This window comes from Berghia stephanieae, chromosome 9, assembly GCF_034508935.2.
Source record: "Berghia stephanieae isolate SIO BIC M18660-M18661 chromosome 9, UCSD_Bste_1.3, whole genome shotgun sequence".
In the NCBI taxonomy this organism is placed as follows: Eukaryota; Metazoa; Mollusca; class Gastropoda; order Nudibranchia; family Aeolidiidae; genus Berghia; species Berghia stephanieae.
In genome coordinates this window covers 33,067,387-33,093,394 of record NC_088368.1, presented here as the reverse complement: position 1 = coordinate 33,093,394, position 26,008 = coordinate 33,067,387, and the positions used below count along the sequence as shown (strand labels likewise).

Here is a 26,008-nt window from a genome sequence, read left to right as displayed (position 1 = left end):
CCCTTGTAAAGCGCTTTGAGCATGTTTAGTGGCACTATATAAAAGCTCAATTTTATTTATTTTTTTACTTTAGTAGTAGCTTTTCCCCTCTTCAGGAAATCATGTAAATTCAGGTTTATAGCAAGAGGTGGAATCCAATTTTACGATAAGAAGGCTAGCCAACATATCCGTACTGAAATTGATTTTGTTCTTCCTCACGTTCACATTCACAAGTTGAGTAAGGGATGGTCAGTAGTCCCAACATGAAGTGATCAAGCCTTTGAAACTTCCAACACTCCAAGAGAATCAACAAATTTGTTTAGTGCAAACCACTGCTGAATTGAGTGAAGCTGAAAGAATTTCTGATCAAAGCTTTCAGTGCTATATATTTAGAATTCATACTCCAGTTTGTCCAGAATTGTCTCCATCCTTTAAAAGGACCAAAACAATAAACTTTCTGGTAAAAAACCCTCACCGAGCTGAATGATACACAACTATTCTTGCATACATCTCCCCCCCCCCCCCCCCAAAAAAAAAAAACAAAAAAAAACAAAACAAAACAAACAAAAAAAACTCAGTATGTTGCAAGATCTCATTTTCTTGAGGGAAGTTGGCAATTTTATAGTCACACACACACTTATAAAATAGCAGTAAGTAATTTCTATCAATTAAAAAAATATAATTAGCAGGTCAACTTGTAACAGTTACGATTTTATCATGGCAGTTGGCCACAATGCATATTGTTTTATGCACTTTTTTATACCCAGTGCCACAGTATCAATTATTTACTGTTGTTAGATTGTGTTTAAATTTATGGATTTGTTTTGTTTTTCCATTAATATTTTTTTTCTATAAAAGTAATTCTTATGATAAATCTCCTATTAGTGATTGTCTGTAGTGCATGTTTTGAATGTCTCAACATTGTTTAATAACTACATAAGAAGGCAGGTTGTTTCATAAATTGAACGTATAATTAGAAAGAACAAATAAAGATGACCATCACCATAGGAAGGAGGATACAAAAAGTCTGATATTTTAATTGTCAAATTGAATCTTATCTAATAGAGACAAATTGACATTTCTACATAGCCAATTCTATTCGTTGCAAAAGATTGTCATTTCAGTCCAAGATTATTTCTATTCATTGAATGGAAATACATTCTACTTTTTTCATGTAGACTTGTTTTAACGTTTACAAAATAATTCACAAAAAGAAACCAACTCACCACTTTTAACTGTAGACAACTTTGATGTGAAAGGAGATGCTACACTTGCATCGCCTAGCCGAATTACTTGTGCTTTTTCTTCCTCCTCCATTTCCCGTAGAACAGACTGGAGCTTTTTCTGAAATGGTAAGTAGTGATGAAGATGACAAAAAAAAACAATGATAGAGAGTAAATTACGTTCAATTTTTGGCTCAGCGGTACAGTCATTGCTTCATACCCGAAAGGTACCATTCTATAACCCGCCGCTGTGCTGTGAGCAAGTCACCTCACCTTAGCTCAATTTGAGGCGCTGCACTGCGGCTGACACCTGGGTTATTCCAGTCTTCCCTTGGGATAGACCCTAGAGACAAATTTCCCCTATGGGATGAATAAAAGAAATTTTATTTATTTAAAAAAAATAATAAGACCGATTGGGAAAGGAAAAAACTTTGTGTCATCAAAGCACAGCACTGGATTTAAAATTTGCGATTTTTAAATTATGACAAAGGAATAGTCATACAACATCTAAACATCAAAATTTTGAAGCAAAACAAAAAAGGAGGAAAAAATAATTGTAACAATTATTTGAGTTGCTGGTCGGCTTCGGAGCTTGCAACACTTTTGGGTCATATCAATAATCAAGGATTGAAAGAAACTATGCAGGATATACTTAGAATTCATCTGTGTCTGTATCACTCATTGGTCATGGAAAAGTAGTCCTTTAGAGCTACAAGGCCCATGGAGCCCGTAGCTTTAAAAACAGATAATAGCAACTGCTTCATCTTAACAACGCCAATACCACATTATCTCTGTGGTATCGTCTGTAGTGTTTCATTCATCCTGTTTTGTTGATAAAGGGAAAACCTGAAACGTCCATTTTATTTGTTTTCGTATATTAAATTGAAGCTTACATTCAATTTCACATTGTTATTTATTAGTAGTGGTAGGGATGATGATGTAGTGGTTTTGAAAAAAAGTGGAATTGTGATAACAACGGCCAGAGATGGACCACCATTTAGGCAGAAATCCATCCTCAGATGAAGATTATCAGCCTTAAAATCTGTAACCTAAAAACGTTTTAAATAGTTAATAATTTTGCAACAATTTTTTTTTTAAACAACTAAGATGTCGATGGTGTGAGCCTCACCTCTTCAACACCATCACTGTCACTATCAGTCTCATTTTTCTTATTGAAAATGTACTCTGAAATATTATCAGGAGTGCAATCATCAGTGTCATCATTTGAACAGCTTTCATTATCTTTGTCGACAGTTGAAGAACAGCTTTCAACTTCTTTGCATTCACTTGAATCACTTCCACTATCTTTATTATGGATGTCAATCTCTTGCTGTGGCTAGTTAACAAGGTAAACAAACTGTTTTTATGAAATATTCGAGCTCTAAAGTGATTTTCAGAAACGTCTAAAAAAATTTATTTTAACTAAATACTTACTTGAGTGAATTTTTCAATTTAGTTATGTGACTAACGTATTACTGTTATTTTTTTTCTTCTATTAATGCTTGTTCAAGCTACAAATTGTTTTGGTATGGTTGATTTGGTCTCGCAGTGTTATTGTATTCTCTCTTAATACTGCCTAGTTGGTTTTTAAGTGCATCAAGGTTTCAACGAAAAGAGAAATATGCTTATTATTATTATAATAATAATAATAATAATAATAATAATAATAATAATAATAATAATAATAATAATAATAATAAGAATAATAATAATAATAATACAAAAATAATAATAATGGTAATTATTATTATTACCATCATTATTGTTTTTATTACCATTATTATGATTATTATGATTATTATTATCAGGGGGGGGGGGGAAGAGAGAGAGAGAGAGAGAGAGAGAGAGAGAGAGAGAGAGAGAGAGAGAGAGAGAGAGAGAGAGAGAGAGAGAGAGAGAGAGAGAGAGAGAGAGAGAGAGAGAGAGACACACACACACACACACACAAACACACATGAAGAGAGGCGGTTTCTGTAGCATTACATGGACAGACAATTGCGTGTTACCCTTGAAAATACACTGGTCAATTGCCAAGCATTTAATAACATATCTAAAAAACTTTTGACTTCTCTGTCTAGCCAGTCATTGCTAGGTAGACAGAGAGGTCAGAGAAAAAACAAAAAAACCAACAACAAAAAAACTTTAAGGACTAATATCAATCCCTTTTCTTATTAAGATTGAGCTTTTATATAGCGCAATATCCACTAAACGTGCTCAAAGCACTTTACAAGGGGTCCCTGGTCAACAGCAACCCTACGGGACATGCCGCCTGTTTGGCGATATTACAATTTTTCGGACAAAGACAATGCTGTTAACGGCCAGGTACTCATTTTACACCTGAGTACGGTGAGAGAATGTGAGTAAAGAGTCTTTTCCAAGGACTCAACTATGCGCTGAGCGAGGCTCGAACCCAGGACCTACCACTCCGAAAGCGAGTGTCATACCACTAGACCACATAGCCGCACAAAGTGAAGTGAATGCTCTACCAACTGAGCCATCAAGAACCCATAGAAAGATATAAGGGGAATAGAAGAGAGTTTACCCCCCCCCCCCTACCCTTTGTCATCACAGTAGAGGAGTAGCTCGAAGCCATCAACCCTTTAGCCATCTTGAGTAAAGTGAGCCATCTGTTTAACATGCCATAAAGAGCATAAATGCTATGGAGTTTCAATCCACTGATACCGAAATGACCTAAAAGTAAAAGTGTCACAAGGGAGCGTTCACATATTACGTCATCAGCTAGGGGGGGGAGGGGGGGTCTACCAAATGTTGACATGTGTTGACATGGGGGAGGGGGGGGGGGGGGTCAGACCCAAGATGATGTCATCAAAACATAGGCAAATTAATCCTATTTCAAAGTTTGTTCCTTTCAAAACAGCTAAAGATAAATTGCTATGATGAGTATTGCCCATCTCTCAAGAAACAAGATGGGAAAGGGGTATCACTTCTCAAAAGGCGAACTTGCCCTAAATGTTCTTCTTCTTCTTCTTCGTTCCCGAAAACGCCCTAAATGTTCATTGTATCACTCCTCGATCACAGCAATGAGAGACCATTCACGAAAATGCGGCATACAAGAAGAACAGCAAATGGGAGAAAATGATGACGATGAAGATGAAATTGATGATACTATTTATAGTACATTGCCAGAGGTCCAAGGCAGAAACATTTTTGAATCAATTAATTTTATGTTTGGAAATTGAAACAGAAATTCATTCCACTAAAAGACTAATATGCTATAAAATAATTTGCCTCCTATACTATTTTAAATTACACTTTCTGAATTTTTTTTTAATAGCACCTGCACCAAGTAGCCTAATTTAAATAATGTTTGTTAGATTTTATCTTTGCAAATTTAAATTTTATGTCCCCATTGTATCGTAAAACATAAATTATCAACAGTTTCTGAAATTAATAAAATGTCTGAATGTGTTTTATCAAACGTTGATAATCAATGTTTATGGTTTGAAAAACGAATAATAAATATTGTGAAATTAAAGTTATCTTTTAGTTTTTTATTAAATTAGATGACGTCATCATCTGTTGGGGGAGGGGGGGGGGTCAGGTCAATGATGACAAGTGATGACTTGGGGGAGGGGGGGGTCTAAAAAGGGCAAATTTTTGATGACGTAATATGTGAACGCTCCCCAAGCGTCATGAAATTTCTAAAAGCAAAACAGTTTAATGTGCCGCTATGTGGTTTTGTGGTATGACACTCGCTTTTGGACCAGAAGGTCCTGGATTCAAGCCTTGCTCGGCGCATAGTTGAGCCCTTGGAAAAGACTCTTTACTCACATTCTCTCACCGTACTCAGGTGTAAAATGAGTACCTGACCATCAACAGCATTGTCTCTGTCCGAAAAAATTGTAATATCGCCTAACAGGCATCATGTCCCGTCGTACATGTTAAGTGTTGCTGCTGGCCAGGGACCCCTTGTAAAGCGCTTTGAGCACGTTTAGTGGAAATTGCGCCATATAAAAGCTCAATTTCAACTCTAGACAGCTAGAAAACAAGTATTAAAACTGATCAATCACCTGGTGTGAGTTTAAATTCTCTCCTCTATTGACAGCCCTCTGCCGAGCCACTCGGCCTACAGGACGTCCAGACGGTGGCCCAACACGAGCACGGGAACCACTTTCAGCTGCTGCTGGTGCTGCAGGAGGATCAACAGAACTACCTTCATCCTGGATGGAAAGACAAAAAAAAAAAGAAAAAAGAAAAAAAAAAGAAATAAGAATCATCATCACACCCTGCATTGCATTAATAGCTGTAATATCTCAAAGTGGAGAGGACATTGTAGTATTGTTACTGGGTATTCCATTTATTGGGTATTCATTCCATTTCAGACAATCTCAATTTTCACCTTGGGCTTGATTATCAAAGCTTAAGAAAATAAAAAAATAAAATATACTTTAATATACCATGATATCCACAAAAAGCTCTCAAAGCACTTTACAAGTCAACAGCAACACTGAAAAAATGAAAGCCTGAAAGACACTTTAACAATTTTTTTTTTCCACCAGAGATCCAGCTACTACCAACCAGATACTCATTTTATGCCTGAGTATGGTGAGAAAATGTGAGTGAAGAGCCTTTTACAAGGATTCAAATGTTAACAGCAGGACTAAAACCTGGGATCTGCAGGTCATGATTGTAATACCTCCAGACCACAAAGCCTGACTGATAATTCATAAGTTTCATTGAGGGTAATCGATGTTCTTTCAATAAAAAATCCAAGGTGATCTATATTCTTTATTTCTAAAAATCCAAGTAACAAAGTTCATGATTACCTCACAAAATAAATATATATCGTTGGTCAATATGTCTTAATCTTTCAAAGTCCCATCATTGGATATATAAGAAAGACAATATGAACATGAATTTGGATTTGAGGGTTTAATTATGAATGTGACAATTTTTGTTATTAACAATTTTGAGACCTGAAGTTTAACCTGTGTTCTAAAGCTTAAAATGGCTGGTAACAAATGTAAATTATTCCTTGACTAGGACACTGATTTATTGGAAAGTACTGTCCACCATATCTAAATTGGATCTAACTAATCAAACACAGCTGGACAGTGGGATTCAGAGCAGGCCTACAGTTTGTCAGAAACCAGTATATAGTCAGAAAGTTTATTAATTATGTGTTGACAGATTATATGAAAATTTAAAGTAAATGAATGACAGAGGCACTTTGCTGGTGTAAGCTAAATACTTATCTTTAAAGACAATCGAAAAGCCAAGTCTAGTAAATATTTTACTTATATTTATTTTTCAGTGAAGGATTCACTGTTTGATGTGAATACTGTGTCAACCTTAATCTCTCATTCAGATTATCAATTTTAATCTGAAAACCACTTTGCTGGTTTTTCAAAGTTTGCAAATTCCCATGTTATCTTTCATTTTAAAAATCATTTAATCTTAAAATAACATCCTTAAAAACCAGTGAATTACCATGTGATAAAACAGTTGTGATAAATATAACATAGTTACTCACATTTAGTTGATCCTTTTTCCTTGGGTCAGCCAATTTGTCACTGGCATTAGCTAGCAGAGCAACACCTGCCATGATGATACAAAATAAAAAAGGCACAATGTTTACTTGTTTGTTTATCCTTTAGTCTTAGGTATAAAACTGTACATAATTTAATCATGAAAATGTTGCTGCTTGAAGCTCAAAGAAATAAATAACAATAGGAAATGAAGTAAAAGATTCAATTTATTAAACGGAGACGGATAATGTGGACGATTCAGGTTTCCCTTTATTCACTTTAACTACGCCATTATCACATCTCTCATTCATCCTTAGTGTTTCACTCATCGTGCTTTTATTGATAAAGTGGAAACCCAAAATGTCCACAGTATCTGTCTCCGTTTAATAAAGTGAAGCTTCTATTTCATTCCCTATTGTTATTTACATTTAATCATGCAATCTTTTATACAAGTTCACAAAAAAAAATTTTTTTTTAATGCATTGCAACTTCAAATATCTACAGTCTTTTTAAAATCTCTTTAAAAGCAATTTAATAAATATAAGTGGCAAGTCTTCTACAGTGCTGCCGTCTTAAGGAAAAAGACTGTATGTTTCCTTGTAATAATAGGCCAAATACAGTCTTTTTCCTTAAGACATCAGAGTGGGTTTCAGTGTGGTCTAAGATTCCATTCTCTTCTTTCTCAACTACCAGGAAAATCACATACAAATAGTTTTTTCACAGATACAAACGAGCACATGGCATTATAAACATCGAAGTCCCCACATCATTCCAACGCATTTTCCACATACACAAGTACACTGAGAGGGTTGAATGACTGGAGTGACAGGATCAGTGTGATGTGATAGATATATATGATGTTTACAAGCTTTGCAATGATGGACGCAGTGTGCCTTTTGCATCTTATAGATGTGAACCTGAACTACAGGTTTTCTATTCATTCTTTCTGATTTATTGATTAAAAATTAAAATTAAAAATTTTGCCTGCCTCTTTAAAATTTAAAGGATTTTATAAATAACAAAAAAAAAACAAAACAAAAAAAAAAACAATTAAAAGGATCCCTTACCTACGTGGGCATGTTTGAGGGCACCGACATCATTAGTACCATCCCCACACATCAATGTGACAAAACCTTGGGACTTGAGACCGGTGATGATCAATTCCTGTAAGGAAACATATAAAGTTAAATAACATTATGTGATCTGACATAAGTTCAAGGACCACTGTGGATGAGAGGATGACATAAGGATAAGTCATTTATTTTGTTTGTTTAACAGCACTTGTGACACCTTTATGTCATTTCAACACCAGTAAAAAGGAAGAAAATGGAATAGTCAAAAAAAATTATAGATTTACAATTGAAAGCGGGTGTATTTGTTAAAATGTTTGAAAACATTGTGCAAGATGAAGGGTAAATACGGAGATATAATGTGATTATAATATGATTATATGATGTGATATAATGTGATATTTAAACGCTTACAAAAGATAGATCAGCAAGAATAATTAATAAATGCAATGACAATGTTCAGGAAATTCTATATGGCCTGCATTGTCAGCCAATCAATGAAAGAGTTGTTTTCAAAATTTGCACGACAATCCATAAACGTCTTCAAAAAGAAGCACCTGCATACCTCATAAGCCCTTGCAATGCTTACGTTCTATCATGGCCACTGAAATCTGCTGGAGAGTCTCATTTGACTGTGCCCAGAGCTAGACTTTCCACAGGTAAAAGGAATTTCTCTGTTGGTGGCCCTTGCCTATGGAATGAGCTTTCCTCTAAGTCAAGGAATTTCCCAGGCTGATTAATTCAGAAAACACTTACAGGTGGAGCTTTTTGCGAGTAATGCTTTCTCCATTTCAATACATTTGTTAGGTATTTCATTTCGGTCTTTGAACTCTTTCAACTTACAGTATGACAATATCTAATGTACAGAACTGATGCAAAACCGGACATTTTGTGATATATAGAATGTGAGGTGTAATCAATCATTTTTTGAGTGTGTTACATATAGTTATTGAAATCTGTTATTGTTTAAGATTGTATGATATATGTGCATGTGTGTGTGTGTGTGTGTTTGTTTGAAATTCAAAGACCATTACATTGCAGAGCACCTCTGAGTACCTCGGTGGAAGTTTAGCGCTATACAAATGAATCATTATTATTATTATTTATTACTATTTAAATCTATAACAATGACATAAAAGTGGATGAATATGACTAGTAACTAAAAGTTGAAACACATTGTCATCATATACCTTTTGTTTTGGTGCAACCCTGGCAAATACTTTGGTATGAGCTAGCAACTTCAGGAAGTATGAATTATCGGTGGCTTGAAGGTAAGACAATGCCTGGACAGATGAAGAAAAACGATGAAGAAAGGCTTGAAGTAAAAAGATAACAAAACGTTCATCTGTTAAGGGGAAAGCGGTGGGAGCTGCCTGAAGCCTAAGATCGTAAAAATACTGACAAAAAGGTGAAAATGGAAAGGCTTCAGATGATAACAATACGGACAATTGACGTTTCGGCTACAAACCCTTCATCAGCAAAACAATAAACAAAGGACTGTTGAAAACAAAGTTCATTTGTTTATTGCTTTGCTGACAAGTGGTTTGTACATAAAACGTCCATTGTCTGGATTGTTCCCATCAAAAGCATTTCCATTTTCACCTTTCTTGGTAGTATCAGGTACAGGGTCATTCAAATTTACAAAGTCAGCACAATAAATCTGCATATTCACACTCTTGAAATACACTGCTCTTAACAATTTCCCAAATTTGATAGACATTATTGATATTTCTAAACTCCATGTGAGCATTTACTCCATTTCTAATAGCCTAACAAACAGAATACAAATATGTTTATGTATTTCATATTAGTTGTAGCTAATTTGACTTGAGAGACCTTTCGCGCTGAATTCAGCCAAGCAGTAAACCTCTAAATATTTTTTTTTATTTTTAAAATGTCAGATCATGTTTTTAAAAACAATTAGAGAACATAGAAAGAAATTCAAATCAAAATGGGGGAAAACAGTTACCTCTCCAGTTAGACATATATCATATAGTGATGTCAAATCTTTGCGAATGTTGTTGGGTTTAACAGGAAGTATGACCTTGTCGTCAATAGATTGCCAGTGCCACTCTTCAGCTAAGAAAAGTTTATATGAAAGGAATAAAATTTGAAAATGACAAATTCATTACTTATTCTATTATCAATAAGTATAAATAGGCAATAAAAGTGAGGAAATTTCTATTTATGAGAGAGGGAGAGAGAGAGAGAGAGAGAGAGAGAGAGAGAGACAGAAAGAGAGAGACACACAGAAAGAGAGAGAGAGAGAGAGAGAGAGAGAGACACAGAAAGAGAGAGAGAGAAAGAGAGAGAGAGAGAGAGAGAAGAGAGAGAGAGAGAGAGAGGAGAGAGAGAGAGAGAGAGAGAGAGAGAGAGAGAGAGAGAGAGAGAGAGAGAGAGAGAGAGAGAGAGAGAGAGAGATATTTAAATTTAAATTAATAAAAATTATTCATTTCAATGAAATTGCTCGAGACTTTTGCATTAATAATGGATTGACCTGAACAAATACATATATCATAAAATACATTTTTTAAAAAAGTGTTTCAACTCATCTGACGGTTGAATAACTAGATAAAATAGATTGAGATAATCCAGGCATCAGATGTAGTACAGCATTTTAAAGTGAGTGAGTAATAAGGGTTAAGTTTCTTGCTCGAGTATAGAAAAAATGAGATGGCACTTGAATCGACCAAGTATTAATGCAATATGTTTTCCATCGTCCATCTTGCTAACTGAAGATATACAAAGGACAATACAAGTGGATTTAATAAATTTTAATTTTAACCCTCTCCTTACCACCTGTATCAAAATCGTCACATTTGTTACGACACAATATGCATTTTTCGTTATTCAGATTTATTTTGTACATCACAAACTTTGAAGAATGATCTTTGTTTAACAAATAAGAACATTAACTTGTTTTGTAGAGAGCTTATTTGAGTAAAAAAATCAATTTTTATGCTAGGTAAGCCTGCCATTTTGAGAAAATACTGAAAATGATCGGTAAGGAGAGAGATAAAAAAAGACCTGACCCCCCACCCCGCCTTTGAAACTCCATAACCTTACCAAAGTCATTGGGTGGTTGGAGAATGAGGGTGGTGTCCCTTCTAACCATTCTCAACTCCTTAGCTACATGGCAGGCTGTCAAAGGATTGTCTCCTGTTATCATGGCTACCTGAGAGGGAGAAAAAGATTTTCAAAAATAAATTTCATATTACAGATCTGTCCACTGGCAACACAAACAAAAAAAATCATTAGTATAGTATAGCTTTGGGGGAAAATCTGAATTTCTAAAAATTCGTTTCAACTCATAATGCATTATGGATTTCCACTCTTAGTTTTATAAGTTGGCAATTTAAAATATTTCATAATTAATGTTAAATTTATCACATTTCCAATTCTGATAAAAGTGATGCTATTTTACATGATTATCCTCGAAAATTTGTTTTATAATTTCAAAACTGGACAAACAAACAAAAAAAAAAAAAATATTGACTAATTTTAGCTTTAAAAATATGTTTATATTGATTATACCTGTATAAATGGCAGATCTGCATATTGCAAATGTTACAGTTTTGTCGGTCAAATAACTATTGCTTCGCTTTTAAAAGCAATATTATAACTGAATCTAAGATATGATATTTTTTTTTAATTGATCATTCTCAAATTATATGGCTTGAGGGTGAAGCCCTCTGTGACCAAAAGTAAATGTGTAACAAGACCACCTCATTGGACCACCTGTTGCAAAAGTTCAAATCTTAGCCCTTAGTGCCTGTTTAGACGGAGTAAAGTGCTATTTATTATTATTATACTGATATTTACAAACCAGAATACTAAACTAAAAAAAAATAATTTTAAATGACAGGATATGATCCCCAATTATTGATTCAAGTATTTGTCGGTTTATATTTTAAGTAGTTTTTCTGCATTTATGCCAGTTTAAAGTTGTCCAAGCAACAGTAAAAGATGGCATGGATTAGACTAGAGTTAGGATGTGTTTCAAAACATCAAAAAATAAATAAATAAGTAATTCAACAGATTTACTTAAATAGAGAACAGAAGTAAATCATTGAGTAATTTAGCAATTTGTTAACCATGAGACCATTATCTAGCAATGACTATCCCGCACAAATCTTTGGGCCTCTTTTTCGCTTACGAAGTGCCCGAATTCGCGTCAAAATATGGGACGAAGCCGTTTCGTATATACTATATTAAAAAATTAATTACGACGCTGTTTATCGATGAATATGACTGAAAGTTGGCACACAGTTAGAAAAAAGGTCATTTTACATTATGTCAAGCGACAAAACTCGTGCGATTACCAGAAGACCGTTAAAAATAGATTTTTAATCTTTGGAGTATAATATTTATAAAACTACCGGGCGTGGAGGTTTTGTCGCTGACAAGGTAATACATGAACATTTCTTCTTTTTGGTTGTAAAATTTCATATGAATATGACGAGTACTTTTCCCGTATTTTACAAAACACCATCCTAATTTGCTCTTCTTTTAATTCACTTATTACGCAAGATACAACCAAAGGTCGAAAAAAAAAAATGCCGAAAAAGAGTCCCATATTTTCGCGTTTTTTTCCTCTTTGCGGGTCATCCAAATAAATTACACCTTTGAAACAGCATAACTTGTTTATTTATGAATGGATTTTCAAAATTCAAAAACATTTTTACTCAGTGGAGATAGGGCTTTGATTTTAGACAAAAATTTTCCTCAAAAAGAGAAAAAAACATTTTTCATAGTCATTGCTACATTATCAGACCTGCCTGCTTGAAAATTTAAAAATTCGTAATTTTTTAGAGATAAAAATTGTAGTTGCTATAGTTAACTCTAAAAAGCAACAATTTACACTCACAGGATTAAATAACACTTCAAAATCGTTAAAATTATGTAGTTTGCCATCAACTTTCATTTTCAATAAGTTTTAATGACACAGAGATGCTCATCAAGTTCTGAAATTGGAGCCAAAATTTCGTAATTCTACGAATTTTTCGTAACAGTTGGCAGGTCTGTCATTATAAAAGTCCCATTCAGAAACAAGGACTAGAGCTCTGCCAAAATGGATTCACTTACCAAGTATGTCATATGTAATTCTACACATTTTTCGTAACAGTTGGCAGGTCTGTCATTATAAAAGTCCCATTCAGAAACAAGGACTAGAGCTCTGCCAAAATGGATTCACTTACCAAGTATGTCATATGTAATTCTACACATTTTTCGTAACAGTTGGCAGGTCTGTCATTATAAAAGTCCCATTCAGAAACAAGGACTAGAGCTCTGCCAAAATGGATTCACTTACCAAGTATGTCATATGTAATTCTACACATTTTTCGTAACAGTTGGCAGGTCTGTCATTATAAAAGTCCCATTCAGAAACAAGGACTAGAGCTCTGCCAAAATGGATTCACTTACCAAGTATGTCATATGTAATTCTACACATTTTTCGTAACAGTTGGCAGGTCTGTCATTATAAAAGTCCCATTCAGAAACAAGGACTAGAGCTCTGCCAAAATGGATTCACTTACCAAGTATGTCATATGTAATTCTACACATTTTTCGTAACAGTTGGCAGGTCTGTCATTATAAAAGTCCCATTCAGAAACAAGGACTAGAGCTCTGCCAAAATGGATTCACTTACCAAGTATGTCATATGTAATTCTACACATTTTTCGTAACAGTTGGCAGGTCTGTCATTATAAAAGTCCCATTCAGAAACAAGGACTAGAGCTCTGCCAAAATGGATTCACTTACCAAGTATGTCATATGTAATTCTACACATTTTTCGTAACAGTTGGCAGGTCTGTCATTATAAAAGTCCCATTCAGAAACAAGGACTAGAGCTCTGCCAAAATGGATTCACTTACCAAGTATGTCATATGTAATTCTACACATTTTTCGTAACAGTTGGCAGGTCTGTCATTATAAAAGTCCCATTCAGAAACAAGGACTAGAGCTCTGCCAAAATGGATTCACTTACCAAGTATGTCATATGTAATCGTTAAATCACAACATGCTATAAAGAAATCATTTACAAAGAAAGATTCCCTCTCAACAAGAGACTCCAGGCGAGGCCCTGGCAAGACCAAATGGTTTCATTCCAGAACAAGGACATAAAGTCTCATAGTATGGACAACTGACATAAAAGAGAAACCAAAGTTTAGGACTGATGCTGATGTTGAAGACAGCATCCCCAGAGATTCTAGAATTTGAATTTATGTTTTCCACACAAAAAAAACAACAACTTAAAGTCAATGTATTACATAGTGACATTTTCACATCATACAACCATAATCCTACAGCACTGCAAGAAAAATAAAATGAAATCAATAAAAAGGTTTCTTACATGATGTGAGGAGCTGACGATTTCCTTGATGGCCAATTTAGAATCCGACTTGAGTGGACATGAAATGATGACAAACCCAACAAATTCTAGATCTTTCTCCACATCCTCTCTGGTCAAATCACGAACCTGAAAATGTAATGAATAGCGGGAGGCCATTAACCAGTTAACCGCTGTACTATGGAAATACTCGTATTTAAAAATTTGGCCAGAAAACTCAGCCTTCAAATATCTATCCATTTAAAAAGACCCTCATCTTGGCAAAAACTGTTTGTATTGTTTTTTTTTACTTTTTTTTTGTTTTAAAGGCTTTACAATACTTACAATATTTTTATGTCGTTTCATCAAAAGTAAAAGCAAATGGATAAGACCCTGTGTGTGAGTTATAGATTATATACAATTATCAGGAGATACAATTAACCAGCAGATCACAGGCTTGAACCTGTCTTGCCAGCAAGAGTTTTTAAAAACATCATCTCTGCTTTAAAAGACGATGTTTCCTTCACACGCCTCCATATTTTTGAGCCTCAACTACTCTCTACCAGTGTTAGAGCACTCGCCTCATAAAGACAAGGAACAGTATCGATCCCAGGTGCAGTTGAGATTTTTTTTTGACAACCTGTCTCTTGGAGTGATAAAAAAATGACACCCTTTTGCAACGGTGCCATTAGAACCCTTCGCCTAGGCATTCCATGATGGAATATAGGTAGTCCATCAAACAAGATAGCTGATGTCAACAAGAATCACCCATGTTGTCCAAAGTTGTCAGCAGGGTAGTTGAATATCAGTTACATTTGGTGAAGAGTACCTTGCAATGGACTAGAAACAGGATAAATCCTGGCTGTGTCAGCTCTATAATTGGATTCAACTGTCTGATGTCACGTTGCCCAGCAACGGCGGCCATCGTGGTTCTTAACAAAGAAAATATGTAGTTTTTATTCTTCATGCTGGCTAGAACTTTTCATATGTCTATGGTTTTTTTTCCTCTGGATACGCTTTTATGCTCGTCGGAGAAATATTTCATAAGGGCGTCCGCCATTGTTCCAATAGTTTAAAGCCAGTTACTAAGTTACCTTGCATCATTACGAGGGAAGTGACGTTACGACTGTTGAAGAATAATGAAGGATTGCACAATTCCATATACAAGCAAAACAAATATCTACTTTCCAACTTTAATTTATATTATTTGTATCAAGAATCTCACCTGTTGATGTGACATGGTACCCATTTTCTTGTAGCCAAGAGCTAGCACTCTGGCACCCCTTCTGGCCATTCGAAGATAGACCTCATCATAATGAGATGGGAGATCTTTGAACTAAATGAAAGAGGAAGGGGAAATGGAATGCATCAAAATATAACTACAATTTAATCAGTCGAGATCTTAAAATAAAACACTGGCGCAGGTGATGTGGAGGTCAGATCACCCGCTTAGACGTAAAATGAGTGTATGGTCGAATGGCATTAGACGATTTACAAGGGAGAAAAAAATATTACCTCAGAGAAAAGGAATTGACTGTCACCCTCCCAGATGAGGATTCCTGCCAGGACCAGGGATAAATAACCGAGCAATCTCACTCCAGAGCAAAGTCAGAGGGCAACATAGAAAGGGAAAACAGATATAGAGGATAGAAGACATAGCAAGTCTCTCTGCCCACTGTGGAAGACCAGAAGATCCCACCCAGGCACATTAATTCGAATCTAATATTTTTCAGCATCTAGATAATCCAAGCATTAACTCTTATAAGGCAATTGGACATGCATATCAATCAACATATTAATTGGTAGATTTGTGTGTGTGTATACCTACAATGAATAGATATCTAAAACCTTCAAAACTCCTATAACTACAACTATAGACCTTGCAATAGATTTTAAATTCTTAGGAGTTCCCTTGACAGAGGTACTACGGTGAATCTCTGTTAAATTGTTATATTTGGCAGGTCTGTGTGTATAAGATCTACAATCTATAGAGTTCTCACACCTTCAAAACTCTTGACAAATTAGGGAGCAGGCACTGGTGTAAGACAAAAATCTGAGTAATGTGTAACACAGTATCAGGCAAAGCAGAAAGAAAAAGCAGAAAGAAAAATACAAGAAAAAAAAATCATGGTTTGGAATGGTCGTTTTTTTTGTATTTTTCTTTCTAGACCCAATTCCCATCTGGATGAATAAAATGTATTTATTCAATGTCTATATGGATGAATAAAGTTTATCTATTTATTTATCTATTCTTCATCTGGAACTGAATCATACACATCTTTTCAGATTTCAATTCAAACCTTTTAACAACAAATATACACCTTACCATTGATTTTAAAGTCTCAGGAGCACCTTTAACAGAGGCACTATAATGAATCTCTGTGCTCCCCAGTGGCACGTATCCTGTGATAACCGACATTCTTTTCAAGGCACTTTGGAAGTGGAACCGGTGATAAATCTTCAGGCCCTGGCCCCTCTTCTTTTGTGGAACCAGTGTCTCACCTGCATTACAGTAGTGGTAATCAAGGCAGAAGAGCAAAAGAGAGAAAAAAAGAAAAATTAGAATTTTAATAAGCACTCTTCTTTAAGTTTTAAATTAGAATAAAGTTTAAGTATTGTCCCTTCATAAAGATTTAATTTAGAACCGTTGTCAAAACATTAGATTATCACCATTTTCAAAATAATTAAAGTTATGTAAAGGTCAATAACAACCTTACTCATCCAGTTCAAACAAGATCTAAGGATAATGGAAGATCAGTAAGTGAATCTTAACACCATTGAGGATCTTCAGGCACTGCACACAATTGCTTCAGATTGACGATGTTGATTAGACCTAAAGCACGACCTGATGGAGGCAGTTGAGGCATCCATCCCAGTCCGATGACAGAGATGCGAAAGGCTCATGTCAAGTAAGTCAAAGGACCCTTTGTAAAGTTTAGGAAAGTGCCCTTTTTTAAAGTTTTACTTTCACCATCTTCTCCAAATATCTTAACCAGGGCCATGACAAAACCAAGTAATCTCACTCCAAGACAAAGACAGAAAGCATGTTGGAAAACAGATATAAGGGGATAGAAGACACAGTATGTACCTCCCTGCCCACTACGGGAGGTCAGGAACCCCGCCCAATTATCCTTCATAGAAAAGTCCAATCCAGTCATACCTTTGGTTAGAATCCATTCAACTGCCTTTAGCGTTGCTTTCTCAAGTGGATCTCCCACCAAATCATCATCCATCTGCACCAGAGAATGGCACGTTGCTAACACTTGCATTGTCTCAGCTGGTGCTTCATTGGCTGGGATGATAACCTCATGTCCATTGTCATTACTGTGAGGGTCAAAATAAAAATGTCACTACTGCTTTCTGTCCTTTATCATAAAATCCATTTTTATCATTAAAAGATTTGTAAGATAAAGATCTGAACAAGTATGTATGAAAGATTCCAAACAAAGCAAGAAAGAAAAATACCAGCCCAAAAAATCATACACACTTGTTCAAATCTTTACACAGGTGCCTTCTCCCTAATTTATGAATTTGATATTATTATCTTTATCCAAGCTCTGTATATTTGAAACAAGACTGGAATGTGGTATTCATCATGACCACTTATACATACAATCAGTTTAATGACTCAAGTCACCTTCTTCATGTCCTGGCAATAGGCTCTGCTTTTGTAAAAAGATTGATGCTTGGCACAGGGTATTGTACATTAAATTAAAACTTCTGTTCTATTATATTATTGTTATCTTCAATTTGTCAGGACATTGTGGCTAAATAGTACTGTATTTTGCCTTGTAATGAAAAATATAGGGTATTATCATCATCATTGATATAAGTATTCGCTTCACACTTTTTCTGTCTCGTATTGTAACAAAAAAAAGAACATTTTAAAATTCAGCACCAATTAAAAATAATATCATTGCAAAATATATGAATTTTTGCATCTTACACGTGAATAAATATGTAATGGTATCAAAGCATTACTCTTGGAACATTCTCTGCTTGATAACTAAAGAATATGTTACAGAGAATGACATAATCAGTTGGATGGTGAAAAGGTTCGAACTGAGATATTGCCAAGTTTAGTAAGAAGGTCAATTTTTATCAAAAATGAGTTCTTGTCATAAATGATTAAATCAACCCTTTTTGTACATCTTCGGGGAAATATCAAAGCTTAATTTCACTTCCAAATATCTTTACAGCTAGTCAAGTTGAAAAAGTATAAAATTTGAAAAAAGTTGCTGGATACCTTCCCCATACATCTGACCATAACTTCATGAAAAATCACCCGATTTACTTCAAATAAAGATTAAAATACTCTGGGGAGCATATTCTTTCAGAAAATGGGGGAAAAAATGCAAATCCAAAATGTTCACCTTCCGACTGATTATGTCATACACTAACACATATATGCAAATGACACATTCTCTGGAGACACTGATCTCCCAATGGGCATACTACAACAACAAAATGATAACATTTATGGGATCTGTTACAGTTGTAATCTAAAATAGCAAGAAATTCCCTCTTTACCTTAGGCCTGTAACTCCCTCAACTACAAGATTGTCACTTGTTAACGTTCCTGTCTTGTCAAAACAACAGATGTCAATCTTGCCAGCAAATGGAATACGGAAAGGTTCTGTGCAGTAAACATCTGTAAAGAATAGAGAAAATAAAGAATAAATAATAAAAATTATTTGAAATAATCTGAATCTGGGGTAAAAAGAAATCTGAATTCATGGGTGCAAGTGGTCTGCATGAGTGGCAAGTCTAAATAAGATATCCTCACACTTTCAATTGCCACCACGCTATCAGCTACACTCAGTTATACTGGAACCTAAAGATCCTGGAATAGTCCTTGTACTATAACTTAACCCTCTCCTTACCACCTACAGCAAAATCGTCACATTTGTTATGACACAATATACATTTTTTCTTATTCAGATTTATTCTGTACACCACAATGATCTTTGTGTAATTAATAAGAACATAAAGTTGTTTTGTAGAGAGATTGTTTGAGTTTAAAAAGTCCAATTTTCTGCTGGCTAATCCTGCCATTTTGGGAGAATACTGAAAATGATCGGTAAGGAGAGAGTTAAGTCATAATCAGTCTGAATAAAATATCCTCACACTTTCAATTCCCACCACGCTATCCACTGGGAATAAAACTAACTTAATTTTTGACTCTTTAGTTTTTGCTTTGATCTTGCTGTATCCCCCATGCCACCCACTGTGCATCTTCCCCTGTCGCCCATTCCACTCCCCTGATCACAGGCAAATCACTGATAACAGGGAACTTCACCTGTCACAAGTGATTAATTACCTGCACCTTTGTCAGTTGAAACAAGGGGAGGTAAGCGAGGTCCGAAAACAAGGGTGATATTGTCAAAAAATTCATAAGAAATGCACTCCTTACATCATTTAATACTGGAAACCTATGTGTCACAGACAATTTCTTCTTATTTTTTTTAATATTTTAAATTTCTGTCGTAATTATATATATTTTTGTGAAGTGCCAATTGGATTACAAAGCAGATAAGAATATTTCAAATTAGTGAGTGAAATTGTTCTGTCCACCGTATATCATTGATTAAAATATTTTTAAAACATGTTTTGTCACCATGAGGGTCATATTTTCTTACACCCTAAAATAATTCAATAAATTTGCAATTAGTATGTCCAAGAAGTACGCTTAATTCACACGAAATAAAAAAGTTATGATTATTTAAAATCTGGGCAATCCGTTGTGTGAAATAACATTATTATTTTTGGTTGAGTGATTTTATTTTTTTATATTAATTTTATTTGTGGTACTGAAATAATTTTTTTTGTACTTCAGACAAGGATGGAACATTCTCTTGAAACTCATATAACAAAACTAAATAATCTATGTAGACTTTGTGGCAAAAGATGTTTGAAAAGAGGAGGTGGGAGAAGCAATTTAAAAAGATAAAGAAAAAATTGCATGACATGAAAGAATGTAAATAAAGTATCATCGGACCAGTTAGAAAAGCAATACAAAATGTTTTAGATCAGAATTAAATTGTCAGACAAGCATTTCACGGTGGCCACTTCATTGCCAATCACTGCCACAAATACATAAAGAAAGTAATCTACAGACACCTTACAAAGACAGCTATACATGCAGTTAGTACAAACACCCAAAGAGACACCCTAATCACGAAAATAATTCAACTTGAGATCAAATATAATACTTTAAATGAGAGCTACAGAGATGTACATAAATTAGTATCCCATTCAAATCCCATGTCATCAGAAGAAATTAAAAGAGCAGAGGAAGCCGTCGCAAGGTATTTGCAGAATTACAGAGAAGCATTCCCTCACTCAATTACCCCCAAATTACATATATTGGAAATGCACTGCATTTACTGGTTGAAGCGATATAAGATAGGTTTAGGATTCCATGGCGAGCAAGGTGGTCAACTGCTCCATTCTAGCATAGGGAAGATTGAAAAAAGAGCAGGAGGACTTCGAAGTGAAAAAGCAAAATTGTCTTTCACAATGGAAACATCATTGCTTCAAGTTGAACCAGACGTCAGTACTTCATAAAGGCCCCTAATAATAATCCTAAATATTAGAATGATATCTCTCCTTTCTGGTTGGTGTTGAAAATAGATGAGAAACTATTATTAAACTTGTTTATTTGTTTTCATAATGGTGTTGCATGCATTGTGATTAGACATGAAACTTTGTTAGTTGTGATGTGTGAAAATAGAAGAGAGAGTGATAGAAATATTTCTTAGTAAATTTATTACTGACAATGTGATCGGGAACGTGACAGACCATAGAATTTATATTATTAATTAATGAAATATGTCATCAAGTGAATCTTATTCATAAGGAATGATTGGATATCAGTTTTATAAGACACACACTAACACGTACCTTCCAGTCATCACTGTGACTGGCTAATTTGTGGACAGGATACTGGTGGATTTGATAAGGAGTTACCACAATATCAAGACCTCTCACAGGACTGCCAGGTCTGAACAGGCCATAAAACTTACAGACACTTTTTCCTCATTCTCTTCTGCTTCTGATTATCCCAAAATTATTTGCCTGTACGGTGACTTATACTATTTATTCACATGTTTCTTACCAATTATAGTTATGATCTTGCATTGAATTATAGTACAACTCATGGAGAGTGGCGTTGTAAAACCATTCGGTTCATAGCCATACAAATGGTATGACAATATTCTTTACATTATGAAGAACAAGAATATATGAATAAGAAAAAGTTACGTCAACGGATTATTGAGCAACGATTATTTGAAAATATCAATAAAATGCAGAATCAGAGAGAAAAAAATACAGGTAGCGAAAATGCCGATGCCGGTAGCATGATGAGTCATCGACCTGTCACAACTTGATTAATTACCCTCCCACCGGTGGAGCGCTGGCTCAAACTAAAAGTTCGAGTTTTAGTCGCCGTGTATCAGCGTGGCCTTCGTGAACTCTTATGGCCTGAGACATCGTCTCGACTGGCGATGTGACGTCACACTCCCGGTCCATCCGCTTTCGTTTTGAAAACCGGTTAATGGTTGACTGTGTTGTCATTCATTTTCAATTCATTCTTATCGGATTATTGTACCCTCTTGTTTTCTATAGATAATTTGTTAAATAGTCATTCATATTTTGATAAATACCATCCATTGTTTTGCATTTTCATCATGCCTCGTAAGTGCTGTGTGCCAAATTGTAAAGGAAATTATTATCCTTCTGAGAAAGTGTCTGCCTTGAATTTCCCTCGGATTTGGATAGGAAAAACCTTTGGTTGAGGAAGATACCAAGACAAGATTTCCAACCTTCTTCTACAGCTGTGGTATGTGAGCGTCATTTTTGTGACAGATTTATTGTCAGAGTAGATTCTGTCACAAGACCTGACGGTTCCATTCTCAGTGTAGAGAGAAGCATACCAAAATTGACAAAAGATGCCTATCCTTCCATCTTTCCCAACTGTCCCTCCTATTTATCTACGAAAATATCCCTGAAACGGAAAGCCCCCGACGAAAGGCGAGATGCAGTTTTAAAGAGAGACGATGAGTCTTTTAAACGATGGGTTGAAAATGATCGGATTAAGAATTATACAGAATTCTGTGGCATTTTCAATACCAGAGTTGATGCGAAATTATGGATTTATCGTTTTTTCTTGCCTCATCGTCTTCACCTGATGATCCACCAATGCCTGACCACTGCACCCTTTACAGGATTATTGATACTGTTGACAGTGCTCCAAAGTTGCTGTCTTCAATCAAAGTTTTCTCTGACATGCATGTGGAAATATTTTCTGATAATCGTAAGTATTTACCTTGAAAATTGACATGTTTAGAATTAGAATAATGATTTCTAAAATAGTAATAGTAATAGTGCTAGATAGAACTTCTAGTATATAAGAGTAGTGCTGGTGTTAGAAGTAGTAGTAGCAGTGGTGGTGGTAATAGTAGCAGTAGTAGTAGGAACGCCATATAGTAGTACTAGTAGCAATGGCAATATCAGTAGTAGTGACACCAATAATGGCAATGGTAGTCTACCACTAACAGTAGTTTTTAGTAGTGGTTGTAGTCGTATAATAGTAATTGCAGTAATAATATTCTTGGTAGAGTAGTAGTTTGAAATATTATTAGTAGTAGTGGTAGTAGTAACACTAATGGTAGTAGAAGTAGTAATAAATATAGTAAGTATAATTTTTATTAAAGTCTATCTTAATGCTGTGATGTTATTATATACAATTAAAAGATATATTATTATCTCACTATCAACCATTTTATAAGGATCTTGTTTAAATGATGAAAGAAGACAATAAAAAAGATACAAACTTATTTTTCATTGAAGCATGGAAATTATAATATATGTTAGTGTGATGACTTGACCATTATTTTTTCTTTGTTTTTCAGAAAGGGTTCCTGATAGCGCCATTGCATGGATTTTGGGAAACTTCTCCCCCAACTCTTACATGCTGGTCTCAATTTGACACTGTCCTTTCCCATTTTTGTCATGGGAATGGATTTGATAGAAGTAACTTGGAGGACCAGCTGCAACTTTATGTTTCAGCTATTGATAGTCTATGCAACAGTATTGACAATGATGAAGATGATGAGTCCAAGTCTTTGTTCATGCCAAAAGTTAGGTTTTTGGTTGAGCAGCTTAAGTTAGTTAACTTGTCTGTAAAACGTTACAGTTGCTCTACCCTTATCTGGGCATTCCAGTTGTTTGCATCTGCTCCTCGTGCCTATTCTCTTCTAAGGAATTCCTTTCTTACTTGCCTCATCAGTCCTATCTTAGAAAACTTTCCTCTGTCTTTGAAATGAAGACTGGTTTTCCCAATTCTAAAGATCATGAAGCATATTTAAGACAGCGATGTCTTAAAATGCAAGAGCATGAGCGTGATGTCGTTCTCATGATGGACGAAATTCATATTTCTCACCAGTTGTCGTATAAAGGGGGGAAACTTGAGGGCTCTGCATATAATTGTCAGGTTTCTGAGGCAAGCACTGCCCAGGTCTTCATGATTTCCTCAGTTCTTTGTAAACAGAAAGATGTTGTTGCCATTTTACCTGTAAAAAATATTGATGCTCGTTATTTGCAATGTTTGCTTCTTAAAACATTGCAAGTTCTTCATGATGTTGGTTTTCATGTTTTGTGTGTTATTTCTGACAACAACAGAATTAACCGCAATGCCTTTGCTATAATGTCTGGGGGAAGTCTTTGTCCATCTATTCCAAATCCTGTCATTCCTTCAGAGAAACTTTTTTTTCTTTTTGATACTGTCCACCTTTTCAAATGTATTAGAAATAACTGGACGTCTCAAAAAGACTTGGAGAAGACTTTTATTTTACCACCTGTACTGACCAACAATGAAAATCCTTCATCTTCAGTTATGAGAGCATCCATGTGTCACATTACAAAAGTATACGAGGAAGAGAAGTCATCAGTCGTGAAACTTGCTCCATCTTTGAATCGAAAATGTTTGAATCCATCGCCTACTGAGAAACAGAGTGTTCCACTGATGTTGAGAATTTTTGACAGACGGAATGCTGCTGCCTTGGAGCACTTTGGATCCAAATGGAATGTCAATGTCAGTGGGACAGTATCATTTATATTGTTCATTGTACAGCTATGGAATGTTCTAAATGTCAAGCATCCGCTGAAAGGCAGGAGATTGAGGGATGAGAGATGCAAGCCAATTAATTCCATCTCTGATTCCAATTTCTCATTTCTTCAAGATGCTTTGACTTGGTTCAAGGACTGGAGCAGGTTAGGGATGAAACCACGAGAAGGAGTATTGTCGAGAGAAACCATGGATGCTCTTGTTCACACTATTTCTACTTTTCTTGAATTTGTTCCTTATCTCTTATCTCATAAGAAATATAAATATGTCTTGTTGGGAAAGTTTCAGACTGATGATCTGGAGTTTCGTTTCAGCCAGTACAGACAGTTGAGCGGAGGTAATTATCATGTCTCCGTTCAACAACTTCTTGAGGGCGAGAAAAAGTTGAAGCTTCTTAGCGTTCTTAAGTTTATTTCTGCTTCAAGTGGTTCTTTGAAATTAAAAGATATCACTGAACCATTGGAAGAAATAAGATTAAATGATTCCTCTTGTCATGATGACATCCAATATTTTACTCCTTTACTTTATGATTGTGATGATATTGAACTTGTTTCAGAGCAATTGAAAGCTCTTGTCTTTGTCTCTGGATACTGTGCTCGAAAAGCATTGCTTAATGTGACTTGTGATGGCTGCAAGAGTGAGTTTCGACAAGAACGGGTCCTTCAAGTGGAATCAACAGCAGAATCATTAGCTTACATTTCTGTTCTCGACCGAGGCGGTTTGACGTGGCCAACTGATTATGCTGTTGAAATCATGACACACATTTTTAAAATTTTTCAGTTCTTGATTGGCAATCATGATCATGAACAGCGTCTGCTTTCAAACACCAATCAGAGATTTCTTTTAATGAAACTCACTCTGCAAAGGCTTTCTGATTTAGAATTATTGGGGAAAAATTGTGATATTTGTAACACAGATCTGCTCGACATTGTTCACAGATTCTGCAAACCAGCTGTCAACATTTTCCTCAACAATTACTCCAAGATGTTCACAGATAAGGCAACAACATCAAAGAACAAAAGGAAGCTTCAAACTCTTACGAAAAGAGCATAGGTCATCTTCTTTTCCTTCTCATTATTGGATAAGACTGGAGGCACATGTTTCAGACAACCATCGGGTTTAGATTCCTGCAGAGCTCACGACGTATGTGGGGGATGTAAGGGCTGCCCATTTTATATATCAATCGCCAGTTCCATGCCACATGTGTCTCCATGTCAAGTCCAACTCTATGTTTTCTCATTCCTTTTCCTTCTTATTACCATAAAATCACATCTCTTTGTTTATTGTCATCACTGTTGCATATTCTTTTTAGGATTAACAATTGACCAGTATGTACATATCAACATTATGTATACATTTACAGAAATTATAATAGATATATAGTGTCTGCAGATTGAACTCTGTGGAACCTGTAGGTATCCAACTGATTTTTTTTGAGTTCCAAGCTGCACTGATGAGCTGTTGAACAGCGAAACACTATATTTTTATAGTCAATCTATAGTTTATATATAGTGTCTGCAGATTGAACTTCTTGCGTTTCGTGCCCAATAATTATCATTGACGGAGCAAGGTAATGTTTTGTTTATTTTATTTTTTATATTAGTATTAGCCTACTATTGCCCATATTACAATTAAAATTTTGAATGAAATAAAGATTTTAAAAGAGCATTTAGCCCCCTTATTATTCTTGTACAATTCTTTTTTTATGAGAAATAAATCGACTTGTATTTTTTGCTAGGACTTGAGATCCAGTGTGTAGTACAGCGAAATAGTAATGAATTGGTGTG

The 26,008-nt window shown here is 35.2% G+C and overlaps 1 protein-coding gene across 1 annotated transcript in view; it reads right to left on the bottom strand.

Moving 5' to 3' along the window:
• Positions 1 to 26,008, bottom strand: part of LOC144980079 (endoplasmic reticulum transmembrane helix translocase-like) — a 47,276-nt gene that overhangs the window by 5,476 nt on the left and 15,792 nt on the right. Inside the window, exons 11-22 of the mRNA XM_078927566.1 lie at positions 18,623 to 18,743; positions 17,253 to 17,416; positions 16,419 to 16,594; positions 15,318 to 15,428; positions 14,117 to 14,242; positions 10,828 to 10,936; positions 9,731 to 9,840; positions 8,952 to 9,044; positions 7,759 to 7,855; positions 6,697 to 6,761; positions 5,234 to 5,383; positions 1,206 to 1,323 (exon numbers count right to left, since the gene is read on the bottom strand). Of these exons, the coding sequence (XP_078783692.1) occupies positions 1,206 to 1,323; positions 5,234 to 5,383; positions 6,697 to 6,761; positions 7,759 to 7,855; positions 8,952 to 9,044; positions 9,731 to 9,840; positions 10,828 to 10,936; positions 14,117 to 14,242; positions 15,318 to 15,428; positions 16,419 to 16,594; positions 17,253 to 17,416; positions 18,623 to 18,743 (1,440 nt within the window). The remainder of the gene's footprint in view (positions 1 to 1,205; positions 1,324 to 5,233; positions 5,384 to 6,696; positions 6,762 to 7,758; positions 7,856 to 8,951; positions 9,045 to 9,730; positions 9,841 to 10,827; positions 10,937 to 14,116; positions 14,243 to 15,317; positions 15,429 to 16,418; positions 16,595 to 17,252; positions 17,417 to 18,622; positions 18,744 to 26,008) is intronic.